The sequence below is a fragment of the Ambystoma mexicanum genome, chromosome 11 (genome assembly GCF_040938575.1).
Source record: "Ambystoma mexicanum isolate Mex_15411 chromosome 11, UKY_AmexF1_1, whole genome shotgun sequence".
Classification (NCBI taxonomy): domain Eukaryota; kingdom Metazoa; phylum Chordata; class Amphibia; order Caudata; family Ambystomatidae; genus Ambystoma; species Ambystoma mexicanum.
In genome coordinates, this window is record NC_090934.1 from 947,178,097 (window position 1) to 947,202,909 (window position 24,813).

General features: G+C 42.8%; 1 protein-coding gene across 1 annotated transcript in view; it reads right to left on the reverse strand.

Moving 5' to 3' along the window:
- The window catches only part of LOC138505081 (mucin-2-like), a 282,775-nt gene that overhangs the window by 202,545 nt on the left and 55,417 nt on the right, over positions 1-24,813 (reverse strand). The window contains exon 3 of the mRNA XM_069625399.1: positions 20,144-20,396. Coding sequence (XP_069481500.1) covers positions 20,144-20,396 — 253 coding nt within the window. The remainder of the gene's footprint in view (positions 1-20,143; positions 20,397-24,813) is intronic.

A 24,813-nucleotide genomic window follows, 5' to 3' on the forward strand; every position in this document is an offset into this window, starting at 1 on the left:
AGTTTATGTCCTGCTAGTGTGCGGAATGTTCCAGAAGGGTACAAGCGTGCCAACCAATTGTAGAGGGCCATATAACAAAGGGACTTATAGTTTGATAGCCAATGGTGTACCATGTACTTAATAACTGTTGAAGATGACTTTCACTAGGGGTGGGCATAAGTTGTCTACCTGACTGTAGAGACCCAATCACAACACGTCCCTTTACAGAAAGTATACTTAGATGTTCCCCTTTAGACAATCACAACCCGCTGTAGGCTTTTCTTAGCTTGACATGTAGTATGACGTCAGGTATGATGAGAATAATTTTTTATGAAATGCGTTGAGAGAATGCTATGCGACGTCGGTTGATGTCCGTTGTAACTCCCTGTTTTAGATCATTGAAAATAAAACAGTTAGGAGAGAATTTTTGCCAACTTCCTGAGTCGGTCTTATTATTTGGTGTAAGAATTATTCTGCATCCCATCCTGAGTATGACGTGTTATTGATTTAAGCACCCCCTGGGGTCCAAGTTCACCTTCTACTACTTCATATTCTCCCTCTCTCTACCCGATATCTCAAATCTCCTTCCACTTCTCTGTCTCTGCCTCCTCGTCTTCTTAACACCTAATTCTCTCTTTCTCCAGTTAGCCTCCTCATATCTCCTCCAGCCATCTTGAGACCAGTCTCCTCCTCTCTGCTTCACCCACCTACACTATTCTCCTTCTCATCACTACTCCTTCTAGATTCCCAATCACTGTAGGGCTCCAGCCTTTGGATACTGCTGTGTTTTGGCCCATGAGGGTTGCTATACCGGGATTGCCTGTAGACATGCTCCAACTTCTTCTGCTCTGGTCCCGGCCCGCCAGGGTGAAGCCCCCGAGACAAGGGCGTGGGTGTTGGGCTCCCGCAGGCTGTTAGGCGCCCACAGGGAAGGGGGGGCAGGGAGCACCCTGTGATTGTGATCTTCCAGCATATCGGTCAAACAAGGAAAGTGGGGGAGATTCTGTGCAGCTAAAGTAAGGAGAAGCGATAGGGGCGGGGACATTTGAACTGCCTGAATCAATGTGGAGCAATCGTCCCTGTTGTAGTAACTCACCCATTCCACCATGTCAACTATGACTGAAACGGATCATATGGTTGCCCCACCCCTCTTATCCCCACGCAGGTTCCCGATGCTCAATCAACCCAAGAGGAAAATATTAACTGTAAAAAAGTAAAGCCAGGCGCCGACCTATGTACCAGGCACTGATCGCAAGGTGGAGCCTCACAGCCCCATTAAGTTCTCAGGTGATGCATACCAGTTAATAAAGGAAATTAATCACTTTTGGGGAGTACTTTGGATGTCATGGGGGGCAAGCCCACTGACATACATGAAGGGGACAACCACTGCACCATCTCGGAGGAATTAGTGAGCAAAGGAGAGCCCGATCCCTGTTAGGTCAATTTAGGGGATTATGAGCCTGCTACTCCTATCTCTATAGCCACAGAAACTTGCTGAAGCCCGAAACATGCCTACTTCTTTTAACACTGAGGGAAGTGATGTCCCAAATCTGATAATATTTGGCTCTGATGGTGGAGATGATGGGGGAAATGATTATGCACCCAGGGATGTAGTGTCTGGTTCCCCGACAAAGAGGGAACAGGGTGGAGGGGTCTTGTAACTCAGGCCCATTCCACGCACTTTATCAATAAGTGAGTCCAAAGTCCTCAATGTCGAGGCGCAGGGCATGCGTGTCAATAATGGTCATCAGTTGAATGCCAAATCTCTAAACACACCAGCCCCCATTGGAATATTGGCCTCATCCACCCCCCTCTCGGCCCAAGTCAACAAAGGCCCCTCAATGGGGTGCAAATGCAACCTGGTACTAAGTGAACTGGCAGGCTTAAAGAAGCTGTTATGGTCTATTTTGGAAAAATGTCAGGGAGGTAGAGCTACGGTGGATCGACAATTAAGTATTGAGGACTGCACCAGGCCCCCTGAGACATTTTCTATGAAACCCCACGACATCCAGCACACTGATCGAAACTCGATGGAAATTATAAGTGCCCACATTTCTCCACCAGAGAAGGCGTCCCTGCTGCGAGTTGATCCCACCACTTGTCCTGAAATCCCTAACCAGCAGCACAAGTTTGTCCAAACTCCATCACAGGCCACATACGGGCAGGCAGACCGGGGCTTGAGAAGCACGTCTTGGGGTGGTAATCAACGCAGAGGGGCAGGCTATGCAGTACCCATACTGGCCCCTAATAATATCAGTCATAATGGCCTCAGACCCCAAACAAACTGAGCCCAGATGTACGAACACACAAGAGGCCTGCGTGGGGCAGGGCAGAAATTCCTGCATTGAGTCCCTAGCAGCACTTGCGACCAGCCCAAATCTTGGGACTCCTTAATCAACATACATCCCCAGTGACTTCAAACCGTTTGTGAATGCTGCTCCTTAGTCCAACACGATATCATAAGCTGTGGAAGGTCTCATCACAATGGGGGGGTGTTCCTCTGACACCATATGCATTGATCTAAGGGATGAAAGGATGGCCACTGGAATACTGGGAATGGCCACGAGACAATGTCTGTCATCATGTAGTACAACTGTAATGAGTTCCCTCCCCTACCTCAATAAGGCTTCTCCCATTGAAACAAGATATGAAATGATATGATATTGCATTTATAACGTGCCTATACACAAGTGTTTCAGGGCGCGATATCCCTGCATCCCTTGCTCTCTGGAGCTAATATAGTCCCACTGGGAAAAAGATCTGGGGGGTTCATAATGAAAGTGGGATGGCAGCCCACACGGCCAACTGACTGGTCCCCCACGGATGCAGGGGTTATGATATGATATGTTATTTATAAAGCCCTTAATACCCAGAGGTTTTTCAGCGTGGACCCGGGTATCGAACCTGTGTTGCACTGTGTCGTCTTGCTTCCAAGGCGAGCATGTTGCCCCTGAGCTATCCTCCCGAGTTGCTGATAACAGACTAGGCCTGGGGCCGTCTTCATTTGGTGACATTGCTTTCTCACATCCCGGAAGTGGGATGGCAGTTTAAGCCAATGTAAATGTAGTTTTGTAATGTATTATGTTTATGTTGTACTTTGATGGCCCTATGTCCGAATAAAGTTAATACTGATACTAGTCACTTCTAAAAACTCCCTTCCTGTTTTATATGGGCCTGTCCCTGTCTACCCGGATCTTTCCTATTTGACCATGCTCAGTTGTATGGACTTTGTTTTAGAGAATGGAATTCGTTCGTTTAAATTGCACAGCCGTTTTCAGACTACCATATTTGCTGTGCACCTCCCACTTGCAAGCCTAGGCTGTGCCAATAGCTTGGAAAAATTGTGCGCGCATGCCGTGCTGTGAATCATACTGAGATGCAGGCCCCATGATTCTGTCTAGTTCACGAGTCCCTGTGCACAGGAACAGGACTGACTGTGCATGGGATTTACAAACACTAGCCAGGCTTGTATCATATTAAGTTATATGTTTCTGTGACATACGCTGCCCTGCGCAACTGGTCCAATGTCAATATGTGTGCTTAATATGTTGGAGAACCTTAAACTGACAGAGTGCATCAGCGGTGACACCCAGTAGCAAGTCCCTGCCACACAACCAGGAAAGGGTATGGTCGACTAGAGCATCCTCCCTACATGTCCCTGGGTCCTGCATCCCTAAATCGGTGGTGGTACCTCTTATCCAGGTCACCCCATCTCCTAATCTTAGAGCAAGGAAGAGAACTTTGTAAAAAAAAAAAAAAACATATACTCTTCCAATGCCACTCACAACTGTACTCGTTTTACGGTAATGGAAGAGAGAGGAAAGAGACACTGTCAAGCACAAAACCTGATATTATATTATACAGCTATACAGAAACTGGAAAACCGCTCTAAGTGTATTGCAAAGCTAACTAACGCCATAAGGCTCAACATCCTATGGCGGCAGAATTATTTAATGTATACTGGAAGAGAATGATCTTCACCCGCTTTTGAAACTTTAGCAGATGGTCAATTTTACAATTCCCACAGGGAATTCCAAAGAAAAGCATTGATGTAGCTAACAAGCCTTTAGCACTGGAGCGTAGATTATTTTGAGGATGATACCATTCAACCTTGTCTGTGAAACAAACAGGTCCCGGACCATACAGAATTCTAGGCTCTTCATTTAAAGCCTTAAAAATTATTTGAGCACCCACCTGGAGCAAGTGCAATGTCCACAGAACAGTATATCAGTGAGGCCACTGAGGGGTCAATGTATCATTCCTACCTGCTGTGTTCTGAAGGACTTGAAGCTGGCTAGGTAAGCTCTTATTAACCCCTAAAAGAAAGACGTCGCAATAGTCTATTTTTACACTGAATATGGTACAAACTATTGTGGCACAATCAGATTCAGATAGAAGAGGGTGAATTTGTCGCAGGCAGCATTAGCTGGAAACGGTGTGCAGTCATAATGTCGAAAAAATAATGTCGAATTACAAAAAAGTCGAAAAGTTAATGTCAAAAAAAAAAATTCAATGTTTTTTTGGATTCCGCATGTAAAAAACAAGGTCAAAACAAAATAAAAATTAAAAAAGGGGGGGTCAGGGGAAACCCCCCCATTTCGAATAAAAAACATACATTATTTTTTCATTTCATAATATAACATTATTTTTTCGACTTTATGACTTTTGACATTATTTAATTCGACTTTATGACTATAAACCGGTGGAAACCAAGGTCCTGACATAGAAAGATTAATTTCAACCATAACTCCCAGACTTTTTATATCAATCTGAGTACAAATCCTTGACTCTGCAAAAGGAATGCAACATGTCTACCTTAGCTTTAACATGCTCCATTGATAAAAAAGAGAATTTCTTTTTTTTTTTTCATCCAGACCTCAATAATGTCAAAGAGTACTTGGGTGTGGCTCAAATTTTCTTCCGTCTTTTCTTGAATTTTACACCACAAATTGAGTATCATCACCATAACTATGAAATGTCACATGTTTCCTTTGTAACAAGTCATGCACATGCTTCATATAGATGTTAAACAAGGTAGGAGAGAGACAGGACCCCTGGGAGTCTGCATATTCCTGCATGGTAGAGTAATATTCTACTCATCTATCTTTACCGTGTAAGTCATGTTATAAATACAGGAGTCGAACCAGTCCCTAGTGCTAGCAGTGACATTAATTTCTGATGCAAGCCGTTTCAACATCTTTTGGTGATCAACTGTAACACAAGTAGCCAATTGGTCCAGAATCATTAAGACAGCAGATACATCAGTCTCCAAAAGTTGGAAATAATTTTCTTTCACATTCAAGCATGCTGTCTCAGTTCCTCTCTCGTGCCTAACGCTCGATTACTTGCCCCCTAACAAGGTATTCTCTTCCACATAGGACTTCAATTGTAGAGAGCCCGGCTTGTACACAATCTTTAACAAGAATGGGACATTATGTAAAGGTCTGTAACTAGAGCATGTGACTATATTCTGAGGAGGTTTCTTTAATAAATGAGTGATCTTGGTCTTTTTTGAGCTTCTCAGGGATAATACCTTCTGTAAAGGATAGATTCACTATATCAATAATCAGGGAAGCTATTAGTTGAACGCAATCATTGATGACTACAGTAGGGAAAGGATCTCCAGGACAATTGATGGCTTTGAGACAATTTACGATTTGATTAATGTCATCAGGATTGACAGGCTGAAAGAAAAGCTTTGCTCTAAAAGAGCCCTTTGCCATGCCATATTCTTAAGGTTCATTGCTGTTAATGACATAAAATTGAGTGTTTTGATGGCAATTGAACTGATATGAGATGATATTTTATATCACGCTCGTACACAAGTGTTTCAGAGCACGACCAGGCACAGGGGGGGGGGGGCAGGGGAGAACAAAAACAATGATCTTACTAGGCCCAGTGACATTGAGAACACACAAGTGCATGGGAAAGAGAAAAGGGGGGAAGTGCATGCAAGGGGGGAGGAGTGGAAAGTGCAGAACAGAGGAGAGACAAAATAAATACTAATAAGTAAAATAAATAAAGTCGATAAACAGTGGTAGTCAAGCCAGCAAGTGGCAAAGGCTAGGTTAGGTCTATAGGGAATATCTGATGAATGCAGAAGAAAAGTGGGTGGGGGACTGTATGGGTACAGAAACAGACTGCAGTGAAGAGGATGTGCAGGAGGGTGGCAGGGTGAGCGGGTACCTGGGCCCGGAGGACAGAGGGTGGCCAGGTGCACAGTGCAAAGAGAGAAAACAGATCAGCAGGGGAGAAGAAGTGCAAAGGCAGAAGCAAAGAGGAAGGTCTTGAGGTGCTTCCGGAACCGGAGATGGTTCTCCTCAAGTTTCAGGGTGGCAAGGAGGCTGTTCCAAAAGGAAGCCCCAGCCAAAGACAGAGATCTCCCCCCAGCTCGTTTCTTTGAAAAATGACTGACCCTAAGGGACTTAGAGGTAGAGGAGCGAATGGCTCAAGAGGGGATGTATTTACAGAGGGATTATTGTTGAAGGTATTTTGGACCCAGGCCCCAGAAAGCCTTGTGGACAATGCAGACGGTTTTAAATGTAATCCTTGCATCCACTGGGAGCCAATGAAGGGATTTCAGAGCTGAAGAGATACGATCCCAGGGCTTGAGGCCAAGGACACGTCTCGCAGTCCTGGTCTGGATTAGTTGTAAAGGGCAGAGAGTGGAGGCAGGTAGATTTAGAAAGAGGCTGTTACAATAGTCCAACCTAGAGAGAACCAGATCTTGGGAGACAGTGAGCTTCTAAGGGAAGGAGAGGAAAGGCAGAGTACCTCTGAGGAGGTTCAGTAAGAAGTTTGACTTTTTAGAGACGTCAGAGATGTGGGCGGAGAAGGAAAGTGTGAAGTCAAAGATGACCCTGAGGTTCTTAGCCTCGCAGGTAGGAGGGCCAAGTGAGGCCGGCCAGAGAGTGAGGGGAAAGGATGGTGAAGGTGTACCGATGAGGAGGATCTCAGTCCTGTTCGCATTTTTAAAAAAATATATATTTTTATTGGTTTGTTACAAACCTTTAAAAAAAAAGACGAGCAATACATAGACAAGATCTTGTCTATTTTTAAAACATTCTTATCTGTTAAACCTGCGACCATCATTGACAACTTGATAGTGAGCTACCTAATTAGTATGTCCAACATTGAGTTTTTCATGGATTATTTCTTAATTTTTCTACTATCTTTTCTAGGAAAAAGGTCAATTCAACTGTTAGTTTTGGATCTGAGTCACTATACAAGTTTCTACACCACTCTTCTGTGTCTAACGATGGTCCCATAACTACATATTTGGAGAAGTACAGATTTCCTTCTTGAGCTAGACCCGAGCACTTTAAAGTTAGATGTTTCAGAGTTTCACTTGGATTTTTACACAAGCGGCATGACGAAATTACAGACTTTACTTTTGACCAGAAATGTAATTTTTCCCTCGTTGGCAGCTGCTTTAGCCGGAATTTTAGATAGATAAGTCTAGGAGCTTTCCCAGGGAATTTTTCAAGGTAATGTTCTGCCATGTTGTATCTTTTTGCTTCAACGGGCACTGAGTTCATAGCTCTATGTTGTCGATGGTGTCAATCCAGTCTTGGGTCCACAGCATGGTTTTGACTTTATTTGGGTATTTTTCCAAAGTAAGAAAATCGGTGCTTATGTCAGTCAAGATTTTGTCGCTGCGTTTTGCCCATATAGTGAGAATATTCAAATGATTTCCAGTGTCTAGATCTTGCAAAATTGCGTATTGGGGCGCCGACTGCTGCATCTTCATTTTACAATATTCATTTAAGGTAATCCATGATATTCTTGCGTTAATAGATATTAAGCCCAGTTCATTTCGTATGCATGCAGTTGGTACGCCCTTAGGCAGCCACAACCCTCTTGACCAGAATTCATGTTCTAGTGATGACCAGAATTCCGGTTTGCAGCCAAAGGCAGCCCCAGCACCATGTCTTAAGGCTGGAACAGCCTTCTGTTTGTAGCATTTCAACACTGGTATTATGGAAAATTTCCCATACTTTTTGTTTAATAGGCAAGCTTTGACTGTAAGCTGTTTACATTTGTCCTCTGTTCTTTGGACAAATGGGGCATCGTTAATATTAGAGCTGATGAACATTCCTAAGTATATGGTTTGAATTACTATTTTGATGGAGTCTGTTCCAATTTTCCAGGTGAACTTTTTTAATGCTGACGTAATCTTGGACTTTTGTAGATTTTGCAAGATCAATATTTCCGATTTATTAGTGTTTACACATAGTCCATTTTGCCATATTTACTGTTGCAGAATATTTAGATTTGGCTGTAATTCAATCAGTGTTAGGTCCACCAGGACGAGATCGTCCGCGTAGAGAAGCCAATTTATTTCTTTGCCGTTGATCTTAGGTGGAAAAACTTTGACTCCTACATATGCTTCACCAATGTCGGAGATGAAAAGGTTGAAGATTAGAGACGCCAGGGGGAAACCTTGTTTGACTCCTCGACCTGTATGTATAGGATCTGATAAGGTGCCCTTCTGGGTCAATCTCACTCTTATGGATGTGTTGGTATGCAGTTCTTTTATTGCCATGATTAAACTTTCCAGACCTTTCCATGCAATTAGCTTTTGCCACAGCAGCTCTCTGTCGATACTATCAAAAGCTTGCGATAGATCTATAAACGCAAGATATATGTTCTGTTCGGTACTGATGGCTGCCATTTTTAGAACATTGAGGGTGAGCAGGTTTAGACCACATCCTACTCCTTTCACAAAGCCCGTCTGATGGGGGTCTTGATGTTCACTTGTTCTTGTCCAGTTTAATAGGTGTTTCTGTAATTGCGTCGCAAAAATCTTGCCTAGAACATCCAGGAGTGTGATAGGTCTATAGTTTTTCGGGTCGGCCCGATTTCCTTTTTTGAATATTGGGACAACGATCGCACTCTTCCAGGAAGCAGGTGTTGTCTTTTTACGGGCTATGGTTGTAAAGAGGTTGAAACACAAGGACGCCCACTCTTTAGGATTCTGTTTTAGGTTGTAATTTGTCAAGCCATCAGGACACGGTGCCCGTGATGAACTGCACCTAATGATGCTTTGAAAAATGTCCTCTTCATCGAACTGAATGTTCCAATGTGTTAGTTTTGGAAAGGCAGGATCAGCTGTGGTTTCTTTTTCTTCGTAAACTTTTGTAAAGTGCAGCACCCACTGAGCTTCTGTTACCGTGTTGGTTTGTATGGCTTGTTGTTCACAGCTGTTCTGATTTATTAATTTCCAAAACTCTTGCGAGTTGTTGTTTGTCAGGCTACGCATCATTGTCTCTGCATCTCTTTGCTGGAGGATTATCTTATGGGAGATTAGCCAATTTTTATATTTCTGTTTGCATTTTTTTCGGGTAATTTTTGTTCCTTACTGGTAGAGGCTGTAAGTAGTCTCAATTCCTTGCACAGTTTTTGTCTTCTTTTTACAAGTTCTGTATCGTAAAAAGAAGTGCTGGTGCTGAGGTCTAAAAACTCCCTTTTTTAAGCTGTTGTTCTGGTGTATGTACTGCTGCAATAGATGAGAGTGCCCCACTTCTGATGACTGATGGCTGCTTGAGTGTTTAGCATATGCGTTTACAACAGCTTTTGCCTCATTGGCATTTATCTTCAAGCGACTCCTACTTGGTTTCACCATGACGCTCTGATTCCAGCAATCAGCCTTTACACTTTCATCATATGTGAGAGATAGTTTAAGTTGGCTCTGATCGCTCATCTGCGTCTTTGTAATTTCGAGCGAGTTAGTTAGTCGTGTAAGATTATTCGAAACATAGAAGTCGTCTATAGTTGAAATCGACTTCTTATCGCTCCACGTTGTGTGAGCAGGGATGTCACCCTTGATGTTGCCATTTAACATTGTTAAGTTTCTATCGTCCATTGCAGTAGACCATCTGGCTGCCAATTTTTGGGAGCCTATCTTTGTGTTGTTCCAACCATTGTTTGTTTTTAGGCACTCTAAGTTAAGATCCCCACAAAGAATGATGTTTGGTGCTTCTTGCTCACTGTTTATATCATCAACAATTTCACAGATTGTCGTTATGAATTTAGTTGTACCTGCCAGGGCATGATGCCAGTATGCGTTTATTAAGTCAAGTTGATTTTCCTTTTTGGTCCTACTGCCTGTAGATTTTATGATTGTATGCTGTATGAATGCGGAGTGATTACTTGATGAAATAGTTTTCCACCCCAATTTTTTTTTAATCATCGTCATCAGCCCTGCAGATGGACGCCCTTTTTTTCTCATTATGGCAGGATTAATTGATATCTCAAAATCCTCTGAGATTGGGCAGCTGGCCATCCATGTTTCCTGAAGGCATATATGATGGTTAGATCTTCTATCCATTTTGAGCAGTCTCTGAATAGATGCTTAAATCCTCTGGTGTTCCAGGATAGACCGTTAAACTCACAGCTTTCTTGCTTTTTTTGGCATTAGCTCTTCTGCCCTCCCAAAACACAAGCTAACCAGTTCCACTGTGTCGGCAGTTCTGCTGAACTAGTTGCATTCGATTGGTTCTCCTTTTGGTTCTCTGGGTTCTGTTTGCACCTAAAAGTGATCTTGATTTGTTCGCCCGGGATCAATTTGTTTGAGCTTTTGTCAACTTCGATCGCAAATGGTTGCATATATCCTGTATCATTTTCGTTCCCAATTGCAGTCCTATTTGGCTCTATTTGTAGTTGTTTACTGTATAACACAGCACATCTGCGTCTATCTCTTTGGCTGGGAGAAGCATCATGTCTGGCTGTCGTTTTTTCAATATATTCATCTGATTCTTCATGAATATCAAACCCCAAGGATAGAATAAAGGGGACAGCCTTTATTAGTAAGTCACATATCAGCCTAGAATCAATGTGAAGATGTGCTCGATCGTTGTGACGTTCATCTATGAATTCTACAGTTTGGATGTCGCTGGATTCGATGGATCTTAGACCAGGTACGTGATGTAATAAATGAAGGATGTTATTCCGGTTGAGAATTAAATCATCTTTAGCTGTCAGAATTCTTTCAAGGACCAATCGGTATTTAGCCGTTTTGAGATGTTGTTTGAGGGGTTTATTTTGCGTCTGCTTTGTAGGCCCTCTATTTGCTTCGACTTTATTGCTCTTGTTTGTCGAATTATGGGTTTTTGGATTAAATTGTTTGGGTTCAATTGAGTTAGAATTGTGTTTCATTTCACTAATGGCTGATAATTCAAGGGATTGCTCTCACCCATCCAATCTCGTTGTGCACTTATCCGTTGTTGGGGCTTTTTCCTTGGTTATCATTGCCAATCATTTTCTTTTCTCGTCCATGGTCAAAAACTTGTCCTCTTCTGCTAATGGTTTTGGTGACTTGTGATTCTCCAATGGTAATATTAGCTTGCAGATTCTTTCTTGAACTGGGGCATTACTTTCATTATTTGTCGAAGTCTCTGTTTTTGCACTATTATCAAATTTTGGAATGACAGCTGGAGATTCCAGGAGCTCATTTTTCCACTCTTCCTGGGTGTCACCTGAGTCAATTTCATCTTCATATGTGGACAAGTTCAATAGATCATTTGGATTTTCTATTTGTATTTGATCCACAGGAGCCTGAACCTCAACTATTTGCTTTGCTGTTTGTTCATCTCGTTTAGGCTTCTCACACAATCTTTCAGAGTTGACAAATACATTCACTGCTTTTAGATTTCTAAGGAATTTTCAAGTTGTTTCTCTTCCTTGTACATTTTTGATTTTTTTTCTTTTTTTTCTTGCGTCAACTTATTTGCCGTCATACTGTTCTTTTGAAAAATTGAAAATGTTTTGTCCTTATCTTCAGCTGTTTGTTGAGGTCTGGATTGCCAATCAGACCTTCACTGTTTGCGGACATTGTTGGTTTTAGGGAAATCAAGACTTCTCCTTCATTTGTATATCGAATTTTCTGTGCACGCTTTGCATGTGCATTCTCAGAGATCAAGGGCGCAAGATGCGTTTCTTGAGTGTCCGTGAGATCTTCCAAATCGATTACTTCCTCTTCAGGCGTTACAGCATCAGCAGTTGTCATCGCATTTTCTTTCTCAATGAAGTTATTTTCGACAATATGAATGTCACTTGTCATGTTTGCTATGTTTTTGTTTGCATTTTATTCCTTGTAGTGCGGGTTTGCAATAAACTCCATATTGCTTGCATTATGTGTACTTTGATTTTGTTTGAGAAGCCCCGAAGCTTCTCTGGCAACCTCAGCCAGCAGCCTCTTGTCTTCGCTGTTATTCCTTTTTTGGTCAGCGAGCTCTTTCAATGCTCCATCTATTCTGCTTATATTGTCCCATATTTTGTATCTTGCAGTGCTGTTGTTGGGTTCACCGCATACCAATTTTGTGTTCATCAATGCAGATAGTGTTGATAGATCTTTTGTGTTTTCATTTAGTTGTTCATATAATTTCATCATAGGCGCTATGGCAATAGTCAATGATGACATTATATATGACCTAAGATCATTTAGTACCTCTTTTATAAGATTTTGAGAGAGGTTTTTTTTTTTTACAGTTCTGATTACACTGTGCTTTGTTTTGATGGTGTCTTATTTTGGGATATTGGCGATCCATTATAGATGAATCAAGCGAGGATTCGTCAGATGAAGAAGATATAGACGAGGCATCTTGAGGCTGCTCTTGTGAATCATTGGCAAAATGAAGTTGGGGACTGACCAAATTCTTTTTGCTCACGAATTCCCTTATTTTTGGAATCTGGTTTAGATCATGTTTCCACTTTTGGGAGCACATCACCTCCAGAAAGGGGCTTGAGTTCAAACGACGGCGCTTTTGCGCTCCAGGCAACCCTTTAGGCCCCGGGCTGAGCGCCTCCATAGTGGGACTATGAGGCAGTGAGGTTGTTTTCAGCTCGTTTGAAGTGCTTTGACTTTCACCGTTACTACATGTAGAAGAGTCATTTGTCGATGCTTTGGAGTTTAGGTCGCCATTCATTTTTGTCAAATCTTTTAGGAGTTTGTTTACCACTGCTATAGAATCTCGCAGTTTGTTTGAACTTAGATCCTTACATTCACTTTCTTTGTTTATGTCTAACTTTTTTGCTTGCTCTGATGCATACACACTAGCACCAACAAGCGGACTTTGATTTTCTCCAGTTGGGGAAAACACGCCACCTGTTTCACCCATGTCATTCCAGCATTCAGTCAGTGAATCTGGTTGTTTGTTAATCAAGGGCACGACGACATCGCTCTGTAACTCAGTGTTGCTAGACTTGATAACACTTTTACTATAAGGGAGTTCTTTTGGTAAGTCACATTTTATTGAGAAATTGTCGCTTTCGATCCAAGCACCTGTGCTTTCTGATGTTAGGCGCTGCATTCGACTTTTTAGAGAATCATACTTCCGTGCTTCAGCTATTTGAAGATTGCATAATTTCACCCATGCAAGAAAACGTAATCGAGGAAAAACTAGTGAATTAGGGTCTCTTTGAATTTTGGTGTCATAATGACGCTGGCTAGAGTCGTACTATCAGTAGTGGTGTTTAGTATGACTCCAAGCTCAAGCATTCGCTCACATATTCGGATTATTTCATTTTTGTTCTCATGCCCTCCACACGCACTCTCACATTCGTGCTGATGATTGCTCTCTTGTCGCTCAGCAACATTAGGGTCGTGGTTAGTGGGGCGCGAGCTATGAGATTGAACGTTACTGTTTATCATCCCACTCGCAGTGACCAAATTCTGTACAGCCGAACGGCTTTGATTATTCATGTGATTGACAGCAGCGGGAATCAAAACAAAAGTAAAACGTTCAAGTCTTGTTTGTGGTTTATCACTTTCACTACCTGTTTCTTTTACCTGTGGAGTGCTCTGACCATGGCTTCCCTCGTAGTCTTGTAGTCACGTCGAAGTTGCAGGCGTGTGAGCGGCTGTCGCATCCTGCGTTCTTTACCCTTTTCCTGGGACATGTTGAAGGTGAGTAGAGCCTCGAGAGCCTCACAAGCCTCCAGAGACTCTCGAGGCTCAGCACCGACTTTGCGCCGCTCTGCGGGTTGCTGAGATTCTTATGGACAAAGATTCCAAATGTCGATGGAAGTAGAGAGAGGACAGGGTCTGCTCTCAGCACACAGCAGACTCTCGAGACTCAGCACCGACTCTGCGCCGCTCCGCGGGTTGCTGAGGTTCTTATGGACAAAGATTCCAAATTTCAATGGAAGTAGAGGGAGGACAGGGTCTGCTCTCAGCACACAGCAGACTCTCGAGACTCAGCACCAACTGTTCGCATTTAGACAAAGATCGTTGGCGGCACACCAATTTTGAATGGCGATTAGGCAATCAGAGATGAGGAAGGAAGAGGAGGTGGCCGAGGGAAACCTGAAAGAGTGTCATCAGCATAACACTGGAAATGTGAGCAGAAAATGGAAATGCAGTAGGCAAGAGTTTTGACAAATACATTGAAAAGCCAGGGCGAGAGGTTAGACCCCTGGGGAACACCACAGGTAGAGAAGGAGATAGATGATAGGAAGGACCGAAGTTGTACCTGGGAGGGTCGATCAGAGAGGAAAGAGGTCAGCCAGGCCAGAGCCTGATCGGTGATACCCAGGTTGTCACAGAGACGGTTGAGCAGGTATGGTTGACCGTGTCGAAGGCAGAGGAGAGATCAAGTAGGATGAGGACAGCTGGAATGTTAGAGTCAAGGTTGGAGAGCAGATCTTCACAGATGTTGAGGAGAGCAGTTTCCGTGCTTCTGGCAGCTCCAAAACCAGATTGGTGGTCATGGAGAGAGACCACAGAATCGGAATGAAGGTTAAGCTGAGAGGTGGCCAGCTTTTCCAGGAGTTTACCCAAAAAGGGAGTAATGGAAATTGGGCGATAGTTAGCCGGACAAGAAGGAACAGTTGGGGGTTTCTTGAGGAGAGGATCCACAAGGGAGTACTTCAGAGGGGAGGGGAAAGATTCTGAGGCAAAGGAGAAGTTACAAAAATCTACAGAGGGTATCAATGTGGTCCATAATGGTTTTAGAGGAACAGGGATGGACCTGTTTTGATGAGGCTTTAATAGATCGGACTTGTCTAGCGACCTCATCAGGGGAGAAAAGAGGAAAGGAGGAGAAAGAGGGTGGGGAGTAGCTGAAGAAGGGTCAGCAAGCAGAGATGGCGTGGGGAGAGGCGGGAGGAAGAGGAGAGGGTAGACAAGATGTCTTGGGTTTTAGAGATAAAGTGAGAGGCAAATGCAATGCAAACAGACTGGGAGCCAAGAAGAGGCGTGGAGACTGCAGCAGGGTTGGCCAGCTCCTTACAGATTTTAAAAAGTTCAGCCGAGTTGTTATATGCCGCACAGACACGGGCTTGAACGTGAACTCTCTTCTTGGTGCAGACAGAGATTTGGTATTGCCTTTGGAGCAGGCAATAGGCCAGTTTGTCAGAGGATGAACAAGAAGCCCTTCATTTCCTCTCAGCCGCCCTACACTTACGTTTAAGTGTAGCTAGGTCAGAGTCAGACCAAAAATTGAACTTGGCTTTGGACTTCAAACAGATCCTCATGACAGGGGCAAAAGCATAAAAAGTAGCAGAAATAGAGGAGTAGAGAACGGACAGGGCTGTGTCAGGGTGTGAGTCAGCTCGGGGTGGAGGGTGGGAGAAGGTGGCAGCGAAAACCTCGACTGATACACACTTAATGGGCAGTCTTGGGGTAGGCTTAACTTGGGAGGAGGAGATGGAGAGATGAGAGAAGAGGAGGCAATGATAACTCCAGGAGAGAGGAGTGGTGAGGGGAATAGAGAGGGGGGGGGACCAGAGGAGATCAAGACATCAAGTGTGTGACCAGCAGAGTGAGTCGGCCAGAGGGGAGGATAGAGAGCGAGAGTGAATCGCAGAGTTCACGAAAAAGCACAGAGGAGGAACAGTGAGAATCAAGATGGATGTTGAGGTCACCAAGTAGGAGGAGTGGTAAAGGCCAGGAGGGAGGAGGAGAGATCTGCCCAATCAGAGAGAAAAGCGGTCATTTGAACAGGGGGCCAGTAGAGTGGCTAGGAGAGAGAGAGCCTGCACACAAGGCATTCGGAAGAGGAGTAAGTCTGAGGGGGATGACAGAGGCAGGAATCCACCCAGGGAAGATCAGGGCTACACCTTCTCCGGGCCGGGTGGATCTGGGGGCGGAGAGGATCTTGTAGCCATCAGGGAGGAGAGTGTCAATGCTCATCACAGAGCTGGAGATGAAAGGAAGTTGATGAGGCAAGGGAACCGCCTATCAAAGAGGAGGAGATTGGCCTTCAGGCCTTGCACCATGACAGTGTCATTTAGGTAGACATTAATGATGACTCTGTAGGAGTCGAAAGAATCCATGAGGACTTCCCAGCGGGTGCCACCATTAATGGGAGAGGAGGACACAGGACAGAGCTCAGAGATCATATGAAGTGTCCATCGATCTAGCGAAGGAACGACAAAGAGGATGTCAGTGAGGGTTTGTCTGGCAGAGGCGCTGGAATAGGCATCAGTAATGGGGAGATCCGGGTTGGATGCCAAGATATCCTTTTTAAATTTCTTCTTACCAGACTTAGTGAGAAGGGAGGGATAGTTAGTAGAGAAGCAGTTGGAGTAGATAGGAGAAACAGATAGCGCCATGGTAGAGTAGAGAGAGGAGGCAATGGGAGAATTATGCTAGTTCAGCAGTATGAAACAGTCACTGGACTAGCAGGTTACAATTTTGGCCCAAAGTAAAATAAAAACACCACAGGTTTGAGTTTCAAAGTTAAATGAAAAACACACCCAAATTTGGCTTTCAAAGTTAAATGAAAAACGCACCCAAATTTGACATTCAAAGTTAAATGAAAAACACACCCACATTTGACTTTCAAAGGCAAATACTAAGGCACCATAGGTAAGGAAATGAGGTATGAATTAGAGGGTAGAGCTGAGTACTGAAACAAGAGCATTAGAGAGCATAACAGGGAGACCAGTTGGAACAGGCAGAGGGGAGAGTGAAGGTCCAAGAAGGGAAAGAAAGGGCAAACAGAAGGAGGGAACTAACCCAGGGTGAGGGAAGTAAGAGAGTCTTGGTAGTTGAGTTTCATAGCTGAGTGAGGTAGCAGCCCCAGGAAGGCCAAGTTGTGGTAGTAGAATCATGAAGCGACCCAGTAGCATATAGGGAGCAGACAATGGCCTTAGAAATGGGCCTATGAACAAAGGGTTGTCTTCAACCTCCTGGTCCAACCAATTGGTAGATGAGAAAAAAGAGGTAGCCAATGGCCAGGCTACAGAGACAGCATGAAGAAGCCAGCTGCCATCCTGGAATGGGTTAATGGCTGCTGCAGTGCTGGACAAAGCATCAAAAGTCATGCAGAATCAGAAGCACACACATTTATTGATGGCAAAAAATAAATGCTTCTACACACGTGCGTTTCATAGGCAAGCGGCTGCGTTTAAAATGTGCACACTGAAAAAAGCAAAACTTCTCAATTCTGCCCATTAACTGCTCACAGGGAAAACGAGAAGGGGGCTGTGGTATTGCCACAAGGCTTACCTGGTTATGAGTAGCTCCGCTGCAGGATCATTGTCAGGGTCATCAGGATCAGCTGATCCAATTTCAAATGAGTGCGCGTTGCGAGCGCGAAATCAGGAAGCTGTTCAAAGGCACAGCTGATCAAGATGAAGGTGTGCTATGGGAGCTAGAGGCCCGGATGCCTTGCCAAACACAGCTGATCAAAGTAGGGGAGGCGCGCGGAGAGCGCGAGGCAGGAAACTTTCCAAAACACAGTTGATCAAGTTGAAAGTGCGCGCTGAGACCGCGAGGGCCGGTAAACCTTGCCAGCACAGCTGATCCAAGTAGAGAATTCGTGCGGAGAGCGCGAGGCAGGAAGCCAAGAATAAGAACAGCTGATCCAATCATGAAAGCGCTCGCGGGCAGCGCGAGGCCAGTAGGGTGCAGGAGCAGGAGTACAATGGAGGGCCTGGGGCCAGAAATGGGCCTTTGAACAAAGGGCCCCGCCTCCCAGTCCAACCAATTGTTCAGGGGGCCAAGTCAGGGGGCCAGGTCAGGCTACAGAGAAAGCATGAAGAAGCCAGTGGCAATCTTGGAATGGGTTAATGGCTGCTGCAGTGCTGGACAAAGCATCACAAGTCAAGGTGAATCAGTAGCGCATGCAGTTATTGATGGCAAAAGAACTGCATCTATTCCCTCACCATTGATGATGATTTTCTTCTTTCTGAGGCACTGACACTTCCTTGACCTGTAAAAGGACATTCTCCATTTCCCCCCCCAGGTATTTTCCTTTTCATGGCAGGCACCTCAAGTGCAAACAAAGGTCTATCAATGGACTGGGGCTTTCTGCGGTAGGCCTAGTGCAGAACCTCTTGTTCTCCATTTAGAGAACAGTGCCATTAACAGATAAGGGATTGGAAAGCACTTAACCCAGCTTGAAATGAAATTATTGGTGACACTAGCAATCCCTCCATCGGTGTTTAGCTTTAAAAGGAACATTGCCATGTCAGCAGAAATTCTAACATGCAAATTCCATTCATAGCCTTACCAGGATATGGGAAGGGTTAACCTTGAAGGCATTGATTTGAAAGCTTCAGGGAGGTTTTTGCAGTCTAGTAGGGTTGCAATACAGCGGAATAGTACACTTGATTACGCAAAAACTGTAGCTCTGGGCAGTCCCGCTGTGTAAACGAGCATGGAAAGGGAGCATTAAGTGACCAGTGATTTTACTGAAGCTGCTGCTGTTGCCCATCCAGTGAACAGCCACGTGGGAAGGGCATCCTCACAGGAGATACCATATTGCAGGGCTTAATTTGTTTCTCAGCAAGCACTGGTCATGTAGGAGGGATGGAACTGGTAGTAGATAAATGTATGAGTTAGGTCCGCCAGTTCCCTTTGAGTTTTGACATAGTGTTCAACTCAGCAATTTAAGTTTTCATTACTTTTTGCGTATAACTGGAATGGAGACCCATTTTTATATTGTGGAAATTTGTAGGAGTTGAGTGTACCATAAAATTAAACGGTGCTAAAAAAAAAAGTTACTACACTAAAACTTTTAAAAAAAATCAATTTATTTCGTTTTATACGTATGATTATTACAATGCATCTACAATTCTGTTTTGCACAATAAAATATGAAACATGTAAAAGAACAGTTTATAGAGATTTGGGGGCAGTCACTATGGTTGTTATGCCACTTTGGACTTCCCAAAAACTTAGGAAGGATGCTCAAGGGGCCTATGAATTTAATTTTGAGAAGATTGAATATGTTAAATTTCAGGGCTTGAGAAGTCACACTTTTAAAGATTCAAGATAGGTCACAATGTAGCTCTAGAAGTGCCCAGCAGGAACAGAAAGGCTGAATGAGATATCAAGGTGGTTAGCCCAAGCCTCATCAATGGGTTGATGGGCTTGATGTAGTCTTTGAGTGCTACAGTAATGGCAAGAGTGTGAACTTAGAAGTTGGGTTTGCTGGTAGTGAGCTGAAGGAAGTGGAGTGTCTGAAGTTGGAGAGGACAACACTAGAATGAATAAGCTGTTAAAGGCAACCTTGCGGTTAAAATCACAGACCACAATGAGGATGAAAAAATGGAAGAGGAGTTGGGCAGCACAGTCAGTGAAGGAGGCATTAGGGTGGAGAGGATTGCAGGAAGATGGGTAGTCCTCGCCATACCAAAGAAAAAAGGTATGAGGGAGTTGGACCTTTGCAAGTGAGTGCTTGGGGGAGGTGAACATGTAAAAGAGAAGGGAAGAGAGGCAGTCCTTGAAGGAATGCCCCATCCCTCCAGAAAGGTCTTGGGAAGGAGAAGGGCAATCAGTGGATGTACGAATAGGCAAGCACCTACTGAGTAGGGCTTGTAATGATGGGACTAGTTTAGAAGGACACGAGCTGTTGATAAGAGGCAGAATGGTAGAAGGGTACAGCAGAGGGGACAGAACAATGGAATAGTCAGAGAACTGTGCCCATATAGACTTTAGGCTCACCTGTTATGAAGATGAGTTTGTAGGCAAAAGATTGATTGCAATTTCAGAAGCTCTAGCTGGTAATCAAATATCTCGATTTCCCTCCAACCCATGCATTCCTGATCAGGGAACATCAGAAGCTTGGTATAACTCCTGCCTGATATGTACATGGAGCTGCTTTTAGTTGGAGGTAAGCTAATCATTTTATGATACCTACACTAAGCAAGTGTTGGATAGCAGATCTGACACCATCACACATCATCACACGTGTAATACAAATCTTTAAACTTACGGCACATCGTTTACATAAGGGATAAAATTGTGAATCCTTATGAGAACTTCTGAGATCTTTATGAAGATGCTTCTGATAGTGCTGTCAGGGAAGCGTTTGAGTTCTATGTTGAAATCCATGTCGTTGGAGGAGCAGTCGTAAGCAAAGGCGTAAGTACAGGTCCCCATGAATTTGAAGATTTCACCATTGAAATTCCTGTATTGGAAATTTCCCCATGTGATACATACATCTTGGTTGTCATCGGCCAGTCCACCTGTGAATTAATTGCAGTTGATTAGTATCTGTTGGATTTGTAGCCCTTTCTCTTTAGTGTTATATTATTTTCTACAGAATTCATTCCCTTGCACAAGATATACTTCACTGGATGAAACATCGTCTCACAAACTCTGTGACCATCATGGAATGACTTCACTTTGAGGTTCCCCTTAGAGACCTCGATCAGGAAACCTTTCACTAACCAAAATGTCCCTTTATTGGGTAGAGGGGATAGCCCAGAGGCAACGTAATTTGTTTTGGAAGCAAGAGAAAGCATCACGTTCTGCACTTGGAGACTGGTCTCCAGTGTTAAGCACACCATAAAAGATGAATTAATAATTGTAACAAACTCATACAGCTGTATATAAATTGGTCGTGTACATTTCTATTGTTCATGTGATGGCTGATAAAAAACACTGATTTTTATTTTCTTTCTTTTTTTTATTGTATATGGTTTATTTGAAACATTTACAAAATTTCAAAACCAATGAAGCAGGAACAAAAGAATCACAATTACAATTTCATAAATTAGATTAAGAACAGTGTGAATACAAAAGTGTTCTATCAGAACATATCAATAAAAACAATTTGATCAACTATTAAATGGAAACACATAAAGGAAGAAGTCTAGATAAATCCATTCATCAAATTCTTTTGCAACCCCTTGATCTGTGACTCAATAAAATGTAGAAAGCGATATTGAGATAAAATCAGAGCAGTGTTCTCACCCCCACATCAATCTACACCAGAGAAGATCTTGCGCATTTTTTACCTCTAAATATATTTCAGGATTAAAAAATGTAAGCCTACTATGACTAAAATACAGACAGTTGAGTATCTAATGTCGTAATGTCTCAAGACATTTTGGTTTTTGACAGAATAGACAATCTGTAGAAATATATAAATCGTAAAGAGGTCCAGTAAAGAGGTCCACCTTGTAAGTATGTTCTCTAGTGGCAAATTGATTTAGACAAAATTGTATGTAAAGAGCTAGTGCCTTGTTACATGGGAAGCATATCAAGTAAGTGTTCATTTGACACTTTACCGCAGGGAACTCAGCATATTCTCTAAATGAGTTATATGTCCCTATGGGGTCAACTGTGCATCGCCAGCCAGATTTAAACTTTTTTTTACATTACCTGGACGATTGATGAGTACTTCTTCAGTAAAGTTGATTTAATTGAGAAGTAAAAGGATCTTCTTTCTATATACATAGCTGAAGTAGGGCAAGCATCTACCATCATTGAACTCAAGTGAGCATATAGAGAATTACGTGGAGGAACTACACATTTTACAAAGTTAGAGAGTTGCCTCCAACGATATCTATTATGCAAAGAGATTAGTCTCAATTCATGCCTCATGATAGCATTTGGCATCGATTTGGCGAGACAAAGAAACTCTTTCCAAACCCGTCCCTGTAGATAGTTCAGGCCCAAGTCAAGTAAGCATATATCTAAGCTATACAACAAAATAGGCTCAATCTTCATCAAATAATGGTTTAAGAGTGGAAGTAGCGAAAATGTACACAAGCTAGCATATAAGCATTTCATATGTGATGTTAGAGGTCAGAGCTTTACTAGTAAATAATTCTTCCACATACTTACAGACGATGCATTAGTAAGATTGTAGCCCAAATTTCTATTCAATCTTTTCCAATGCTCCACGATATAGTTTAAAACTTTTGAGCTTTAGGAAATACAACTATTTTGGATTTGAGAGCATTCACTTGCAAATTATTGGTTAATGCATATTGAAGAAAAAGATTCAGTTTGAATTTGAGACCAAAAGCTGCATTCTCAAAAAAATTAGGTCATCGACAAAGGCAAACCAATGACACCTTGACTTGCCTTGCCGCACTGATGTACTTCAATATCGCTACGATACAGATTAAACAAGGTTGATGCTAAAATACAGCCCTGTTTCACTCAGGTGAAAGTTGGAATAGATCTTGTAAGTGCTCCCTCTTTAGAGATCCTGATCCAAAATGTTGTATTTTTATGTAAGAGAGCCATAAATTGTATTAGTTCTAAGGGGATTTTAAACCTCACTAATCTATTACACAGAACAGATCTGAAGACAGAATCAAACACTGATGACATGCCCAAGGATGCCATATAAATTGGACCAGATTGACTGTGTTTTACATTATACAAGAGATGATCCAATATGGTGGTGTTTAACCGTGTCCCCATATTCTTCCTAAAGCCACCCCGAGACCTTGAAAGAATAGCTGACTGCCGCAGAATAATTTCAAGTTCCCTAAGAACCAGCAGGGCAAATACCTTTCAGGATGCATCAATAAGAGCTATTGGCCTGAGGCATCTTGGGGATCCCCTTTTTAAAGATGGGAATTATGTGTGATTGTGCCCAAGATGCTGGAATAGATTTGCACCTAAATATATGATCACATTTGATCTTCAAGATTGAGGGCCATAACACTGGGTCATTGTTCAAAATCAGCAAAGGAATACCGTCAGGTCCTGAATCTCCGGATGGATTAAATTTAGATATAGCCCATCTGATGTCCTCCTCATCCCAAGTGCAATTACCTCAAATACAGGTTCCCATAGGTGGGTCCGTCAGATCTAAGAACTTTCTCTGCAATCTGTATTTGGAAGTGTAGAACTCAACCCATCCATCCTCATATACTACAGATTCAATAGCACCTTGCAAACTACCTACAGCTTTATTGATAGTAGACCAAAAGGATACCATCTTATTATCACAGAGATGTCGCAACATTATCTGATTTTTCTCTATTATACCTGTCAATACTTAAGGGATTTTATGGAATTCTTAAGCATCTCACAGAAGTAGGCTTAACTTTTAGCATTTTGTGATTTATTTTTGATTTTGTCTCTTTAAATCTCTAATGTTCTTATTTTTCAATTTTGTAGAGGCAACAACACTGGCATCAAATTTATGTTTATAGGAACTCTCCAGAGCAGCCATAGTAGATCTGGCAGTCCACTTTAAACAGAGCATAATCAACTCAGTCAAAGTTGCCTCCCTCTCATAAGAATTCAAATTTGTGTTGTACAAGAGCTCTGATTGCTCAACCTCCTTTTTTAAAGAACGAGTGAATTGATCAGGTAATTCTTCATTTCAGCAATAGCCTTGTTTGATCAAAGGATAAAAGAGTCAGTGAATGATCAATTTCATAGACTGGTATCCCTATATTAACTTTGCAGGCCAAAAATCAGATGATCACCAAACCGTGGATCCCATCAATTCACTGCTTCACAAATCCTCTTGAGTACAGAAGAAATGTAGAAGTAATCAATCCTTGAGGAAAAGGTGTCTCTGTGCCAGAGCCTGGGGCTACCTCCATCTCTTGAAGATCCCAATTAGAGAGAAACTCATCCCAAATTATGCCTCTTTGTTCACTCACGGAAGTTAAAGAAAATTATATGGTATCAGAGATATGCTTGGATCCCATAAAACAATCACAGTTAAAGTCGCCCCCATGAATAACAAAGTATCCAGGACATGCAATCATCAATTTCTCCAATCGATTTTGATGACATTATTCTGATAAATGTTTGGCTGGATTCCAATAGAGATTTTCAAGCAGCAATGCCCACTTTTCCTCTAAGGATTTAACACTAACCGCCAAAAGACCATGAGATGAATGTACCAATTCAGTAACTATCTGTAGGTTTATGTCAATGGAAATTTCCAACCCACCACTAGGTCGTCCTAGATTAGCTGTGATCGCAGGGCTGGTAAAAGTCGAATTGCCTTTGAGAATAAAGTGAGAGCAGGTCATCGTCTCCTGAAACATGAGAAACTGACATTTGTTTAAAGATTCAGCATCGTAAAACCATCTATTGAGATTGCTCAACACACATGCATTTGATGAAAGAATTCCAATGGACCGAAGGCTAGGGATGCGACAAACCCTGCTTAGTAGCGGAAAAAGTTTTTAAAGCAGCCTCAGTCCAAGACCAGTCCTGGGCTTCCTTTGGCAAACCTGGCTGCTGAGCCATCATTGAGTTACCATTAGAGAGGCAGAGTTACCTGACTGCACGTCCTTGAAGGTTGTGTACAGTAAGATACAAATCTTGTCCCATCTTCAATTGAATCAATAGCATGCAGTTCATGACCCAAAGACAGTAAATCACAGCGCTGTTCAAAGATAAGATTTACGATCATCTCTGATTGAACACAGCATAACACGCGATTAGGGAATAGTTTCTTACCTGTAACTCCATTTCTCCAGCATTGTTATCTTTCATGGATTCACATGCTTAGAATATTCCCCCTCGTCAGGCTGGGAATCCCCGGTACATTATATAGACCCTTTCCCGTAGGAAAACTTTTTCGACGCTTATGCGTCCTATCCACCTCGTTTTGTATCATGCGTGCCCGCGCCGTCAGGACGCCATGATATAAATATAGGACCCGCCCCCGCG